The sequence below is a fragment of the Vigna umbellata genome, chromosome 3 (assembly GCF_029865625.1).
Source record: "Vigna umbellata cultivar VRB3 chromosome 3, Vumbellata_1.0, whole genome shotgun sequence".
NCBI lineage: Eukaryota > Viridiplantae > Streptophyta > Magnoliopsida > Fabales > Fabaceae > Vigna > Vigna umbellata.
The window spans coordinates 31,171,677-31,178,255 of record NC_142167.1 but is presented as its reverse complement, the minus strand read 5'-3'; the positions used below and the strand labels follow the sequence as shown (position 1 = coordinate 31,178,255).

The window sequence follows — 6,579 nt, the reverse complement described above, 5'->3', positions numbered from 1 at the left end:
AGTTATTATAATAATACAATAAAAATTATTAAATAATTTTAATTTATAATTGATATTTTAAATATTTTAAGACACGTTAGAAAAAGTGAATTGATACAAATATAATGTAAGTTATTTTGTATAAATTGATATTGTAAGTGAATTATTGTTATAGGTAATTCATGATATGCTTCATCTTTATATGTTATGTTGTGTCCTTCATATGTTCTTAGAAATGTGATATTACATTAGTCATTTATTCATTAAATATAGTATTTATTTTCTTTATCAATTGAAGGTATAGTGTGGTTTCAATATTTTTTAAAAGAATAATGAAGGTTCAATATTTAAAAAATGTCAACCCGTTTCTTCTCAATAACTCAACAAATGTGATATAAAAAATATATATTTTTACACTAATAAGGGTTTATATGTTGGTAGATTGTCTATTCCATATTGTCTATTTTTACACAAATGTGAAATAATGACAGTCTCATGTTATTAGCCAGCGCAACATATGAAGCATACCTTTGATGGTGAAGTGGATGTCTCTACTCCACACAACCAAATTCAAACATAAATTATGAATGAACATTCTCCTTAACTATAAAATTTATAAATTGACACTTTTCTAATTTTTAAGAAGACATTTTACAATTTTGCAAATTAAAACAATAGTTTACTCTTCTATTTTTTTTTTCTTTTTGATTACAATGCTCCTTACCTAACAGTATTAAATGCTTTACACTCTAATCTAACTGTATAAATCACTATTGGTATGACTTTCATATTATTCATGGCAAAAGACAGCAAACTTTCATATATAATATTTTTTTTTCTCACATATTCTTTCATTTTTATACCAGTCATTGTCACTTAACTTAAAGATTCAAATCCACAGAAACAGTATACACCAAATAGAATTCCATATCATTATAATTTTTCACTAGAACATGTGAAATTCACACGCTTGTGGACCCTATGCAAGCAGAACCAGAGAACACAGTGTTGCTTCCAAATAGAAACTACTGGTTCTCTAGGAAAGGAACATTACATAAAACATAGATCCTGGTTTCATGATATTGTCCAACTCCTAGACATATGGCAATGTCTCCACCACAAGCATTTTTTAACTAGATTGTCTGGCAGAGCAAATAAATTGGAACAGAAACAATGAATTATGAAGTAGATAGGGTCAGCATAGGATGTTATAATAACTCTCTTTGTACTTGTATTTTAAAAAAAAATACATGTATCCACATTCACATTCACTTGCTACAGCAATTGTGATGCATATATATACTCTTACAGATTTAATGTTATACTTTTAATGCCAGAATTTTATATATGAGTGTTTCCTCAGTAATTAAAATTTCTGGATATATATATATATATATATATATATATATATATCACTGCTTGTAAATGTATTCTCAAATAATTAAACATGCATGAGTATCACAACCACTACATAGAAAGTCTTGAATTTTTCAATGATATGCAGACACAACTTGAGATGCTGTATTAAAAATTTTACACTGACAATGTATCTCTCCTCAATATGGTGTTATGTATTTGGCAATCTTCTGCAACGAAGACACCACTAATCTGTTAGAACGTTGTTTCCATAAGAGTCTTAAAGAAGAAAGGCTTGTTGGCCAGCCATCGTTAAAGATTTGAAGGGCATAGATTGCAGTGCACATATCTGTGTTTTCCAGGAATTTCTCTGCACTGTCAAAAACCAAGGGTCCATACTCCAAAACCATTCTTGTGCACTGCAAACAATTTGGAAGATATATAAAAACCAAAGTCAAAAATGGGATTAGGAAAGTTATGTTCTTGTGTACTTTCTACACAACACTGCAAAATTCTTAGTTGTGCATATAACATACATTGGCCTAGTTCATATTGTACACTATAACTTGCTCATTCCAGATATTATAATCACTACTAGGATTCAAGCATGATAATATCTAATTTGGTCAGTAGTATAAAAGTTGGAAATTGAAACTTCATATGATTGAATGCAAATTAAGGAAACTGAAGGAATTAGTCAGATTTTGCTCACCTTATTTGCATACTTCTCCACTGAGTTGCACACCTTCACTGCTGTCTCAATTATATCTAGCTGACATATTAAATTAAATGTTTACCAGTTTATTCAAGAAAACTTCATCTAAATGAAGCAGAATGATACATTAGTTAAGAAAATTTAAACAGAAGTTGTACTAGGCTTATGACAGTAGAAGGGGTGAAAGTAAAGATAGTAGACCTTTGAGAGAACCAAAACTATAGAAAATTTAATTTACCTGTATATCTTATCCAGTTTGTTAAAAAGAAAGTATTTTACATGAACATTTTTTAAAATAATTACTGGATGGCTGTTCTAGAATCTTATATATGAAGCATTTACTTTTCAAATATATTACTTAACTGTGATCTGAAATTTAATTTCATTTAACAATTAGTACAAAATACTTATCTCTCATTCAACTCAAATCTCCTTCCTTTAGTATCTATCTCTGTACTTATTACTAAATATATAAACTATTGATCCTAAATTCAAAAGATAATTTTTATATTTCTTTCCTTTTTTTCCACCCCTACATTCATATGCTGATGCACCCAACATTATAATCAAAATTCTTGTGATATGGCTGCAACTATGAATTTTCTAAGTCAAAAGAAAGTATAATTTGCAGTGAAATCTCCATGCAATCATTTAACATCCATCAAGTTTTGTGGTAGATGAAAACCGTGTACAACTAGAAACTATGGAAAAAGTTTGCTCATATCAGGAGACAGATGGACTAAAATTTCACACCACAGTGCCAAACTTTATTTTAGTAGCAGAAAGATGAAATTACATACCTTGGTATCACTATCTTTCAACTTAGTCAATAGAGTTGAAACAGCATCTTTGAAAAAGCCGCAGCTATCTTCTTGAACTTGTGAGGAAATATATGAAATGACATGACAGATATGGATCTTGTGGCAGAACTCTTCAGGCTGAATTGAAGATATTTCTAAGAAGAAAAGAGGAGCATAATAGTCCACCAAAGTAATGCACTGTGTAATACAGAAGAAACAGAGGAATTCATATAGGATATGATAAATTGTGATTCCACAGTGGAAATTAGAGTTGATTTTTTCATCAACTAACAGCTACAACATCTAAAACAAAAACACAAGAGATCCAGAAAATGACCAACCTTCTGATTAAAAGGGGGAAGCTGGTGGCAAGTGTTGTGGAGAATATCAATGATCTCTTGCTGAGTCTTGTTTTCATTTAGATAATCAAGTGCCTTGGCAGTGTATTCCTCACAAAGTGCACACACATCTGGTTTTATGCTTAGCTCTGCAATTTGAAAACAGGTCAACAAGATTATTTATGCCACATTTTGCTTTTGAAAGAAAATCATTTAAAGCAGTTTCTTAGATGTGCACATGATGCTCAATCAACCTACATTGAAATAAACCCTTTATTTCAATGTGATCACACTTTTTGACAATTACAAGTGTTTGAAGTGTTGGTGGGTATAATCTATGCTTAAGCAACCTGCTACTTTCACGTTCACCAAAGCAAGAGACTAAAAATGGGGGATTGAAAATTTCATCTACAATACATGCATCCACTCTATGGATTTCCTAAGAAGAATAGTAAAAAGCAAAGAAAATGAATGATGAAATTAGTGAAAAAGTTCTCAGAAGTGCCAGAGTTTGCTGTATTACTGCTCAATTGATCACGTTTAGCCAGTTCTCTTGCATCACAAGCCCAGGCAGCAGCCAATACAAAAAGAAACAAGAGTGCCATTCTCCCCTCCATGGTTCCTATAACAAAGCTCTTTTCAAGAATGATAACATTCATCAGGGAAAAAAATAGAAATTAATTATAATTCCTAGAACACCATTTCTGAACAAACATATCAAGATGCCATTTTGATACAACATAGGTGAACACACATGATATATATAATTTACTCAGACACTAGTAAGAATAAATATCATGTTTGTTTTCAGAACAAAGATGAACACACAGAAGCAGACCACAGATCTTTATGATGTGAAACTCTTGAATCACCTCAGTACTTCAAAAGTAACAGGGCACAACTCTGAATTTGGTATAATCAAGCCAAAAAAAACATGCAATTCAGTTCATGCTCCCCCGAGAAAAGAAAATCCTGGTGGAGAATAGTTTTGATCAGAACGATGTGGGACTATGTTTCCGAGTGGTTTTCATAAGAAGCAAATTAAACAAGGAATGGAGAGAAGAGAGATTACTTTTTCTGTGAAAAGAAACTATGAACAGAATAATGGAAAGAAGGTGGTAGTAGTGATTCCTTGCTGGAACTTGGGACTGCCTTGTGGTTGGTGCAAGGAATGGTTCAAAATCAAAGACTAGCGAAATGAACAGAAAAAGTGCAAAGGAAAGTCTTAACTCTCAAGTAATGCAGGAACCTTTTTTTCTTACTTTCTATTTTCAATTTGAATATATAGAATATAGGTTACTCACCTATGTTACATAACAGTCCTATAAGAGAATATAATTAATACATAATTTTTAATGTTTTAATCAAACAAATGTGTTACTTTTTAGTATGTTTTCTACTGGTCTGTGCTTAGGACCTCTATGCCTTGCTTCCTCTTGTTACTAACCATAAGCCTTCATATTCATTTCATCATTCACTTTACTTTTATAATAAAAACTAAAATAAGTAATAAATATATCATCGATATCAAGAAACGACTTATATTTAAAGTAATAAATATTCTAACATTTTTAAAATAATTTTTAGTTGATTAATAATACAAGAACCTTTTATAGGCAGCCTATGCCCATTAATGTCATGTTTGGTGCAAATAAGTGAAGATGAAAAAGAAGGAAAATAAAATTTAAGTAAATACCTGAATTGGTTCATGAAAGAGGAAGGTGTTAATTGATGGGTTTTGGAATAAATTTTTCTTGTAAATTGATCATTGAATCACTTGTTTATATGCTTTTACTTGAATGAGATTCTTAATAGAAATTCATTTCCGCAATTGTACGTCACATAGACACATTTTTCATTCTTGTGTAGCTTATACATTATGTCAGGTATTATGTATTGAGACTTCAAACGCATAGAGTTGAAGATTTTGAAGACTTGTTTTTTGAATCTTTGTCCTTTTCTTTTTAAAGTCTTGTGTCTCTTTCATAGTAGAACTTTTTTCCTATAATAATTTCTATTTGCTTGAGGGTTGGTAGTTTTAGCTATGGTAGAAATTGTCTTAATATTTACTGATTATAGTTTCTCTAATTTGATTTTTAAAACAAAAGTTAAATTTATGTATAACGAGTAATGGTAATGTTAAGCTACGAATATTATGGATAACTTTGGTGAACTTAATGATTCTCAAAGTTCTTGGTAGGAGACCAAAATACATGAATTTGAAAGTGTTATTGTGATAATATTGTTAAAAGTACAAAAAAAAAAATCAATTATAGACTCTGTCTTAATTGATTTTCGGTATTATCTTTCAAACAATTTACATTGTTTCAAATACTTTGTCTCATTATTTTTTTATTGTGTATGAGTTAAATAAAGAATTCATAGTTTGGTTATATGCTTCCATGGTTAGTCAAACATCACAAAAATCTTATATTTTCATATTTTGTAGCAAATAGGAGCACATTTTAGGAAGATAAACTAACAATGAACAACATAAATACTTAAATTAAAATTATAACAATATATTGTGCATGTTAATTGTTAGAACCTTTTCCGTGTGAATGTGAATATTAAGATTGATATTCAAATTTTGGTTAAAATTTTGAACCACATACCTTTTTATCTATCTAAATCTCCCTATAATATAGAAGTCCAAAAATCATTTTATTTTCTTCTTTTTACTTTCTCAAATATACTTTGTTGCATTAGAGTTAAGTAAAGAGGTGTATTAACAAATCTCATTTTTTTTTAAATTATCTTCATCATATAACATTTTATTTCTTTTGACTAAGTCTAATTCACCTGTACCTTTATATGACAATCTTTACATTGAAAAAGTCACTATTGTTACTAATTATGTATTAAACCTGTAAAACTGAGAATTTTAAAGATTTTGGAGTGAGCAGATGTATGAGAATAATGAGACCGAATGATTTATATTAAAATAATATTACTATATAAAGGAAAATTTCAAATGTTCGTCCTATTTTCTGATACAACCATTTCTCTCCAAATCTTCTTCTCTCTTCTTTTCTCCTCATTCTCTCTAAAATTACTCACTGTTGGTTCATCTAATCAGTGATCACAACCTCCCTAGACGATCATGAGATCAAGGGCTTCCTTTTCCACCGATCAAATTCGTGTTTGGAGTCGGTAAGTTTGTCTCTCTTCGATTCTTGAAATTACTGCAATTTCTGGTACGTGCAAGCACTGTTCGGTTTTGCATGTGTTCATCGGTTCTTCATCTGGGTTCTGATTCTGTTTTTGGGTTTGGTGGTTGGTTTCCTTTCACCAATCCAAAGTCTGTAGGCTACCCTAGGATCACTTGAGGTTTAGCAAAACTGTGGAGAGGTTTAAATCTGTCAAGTTGCTTTAAGGTAAGGGAAGCTAG

General features: G+C 30.4%; 1 protein-coding gene across 6 annotated transcripts; it reads right to left on the bottom strand.

Annotated features, from left to right (window-relative positions):
- Nucleotides 1-947: 947 nt before the first annotated feature.
- On the bottom strand, nucleotides 948-4,431 carry LOC124839596 (uncharacterized). 6 transcript variants are annotated; one of them, XM_088110094.1, is made up of 7 exons: nucleotides 4,261-4,431; nucleotides 4,027-4,160; nucleotides 3,712-3,823; nucleotides 3,192-3,337; nucleotides 2,851-3,048; nucleotides 2,048-2,107; nucleotides 948-1,754 (listed from the first exon to the last, which is right to left on the bottom strand). In XM_088110094.1, exons 3-7 carry the CDS (start codon nucleotides 3,803-3,805, stop codon nucleotides 1,536-1,538), a joined length of 717 nt encoding a protein of 238 aa, XP_087966220.1. In that variant the 5' UTR covers nucleotides 3,806-3,823; nucleotides 4,027-4,160; nucleotides 4,261-4,431; the 3' UTR covers nucleotides 948-1,535. The 6 variants fall into 6 exon arrangements, with proteins under 6 accessions (XP_087966220.1, XP_087966219.1, XP_087966221.1 ...); XM_088110093.1 differs by having other exon boundaries at nucleotides 949-1,754; nucleotides 3,712-3,810; nucleotides 4,061-4,160; nucleotides 4,261-4,430; XM_088110091.1 differs by having other exon boundaries at nucleotides 952-1,754; nucleotides 4,061-4,160; nucleotides 4,261-4,430.
- Between the last annotated feature and the right edge of the window lie 2,148 nt (nucleotides 4,432-6,579).

Excerpts from the sequence above, each read along its gene's own strand:
- LOC124839596 (XM_088110094.1), bottom strand. The coding sequence starts at position 3,805 with ATGGAGGGGAGAATGGCACTCTTGTTTCTTTTTGTATTGGCTGCTGCC. Across the intron at positions 3,049-3,191 it reads TTCCCCCTTTTAATCAGAAG|TGCATTACTTTGGTGGACTA; the intron begins GTTGGTCATTTT and ends TGTATTACACAG. Across the intron at positions 2,108-2,850 it reads TGAAAGATAGTGATACCAAG|CTAGATATAATTGAGACAGC; the intron begins GTATGTAATTTC and ends TTAATATGTCAG.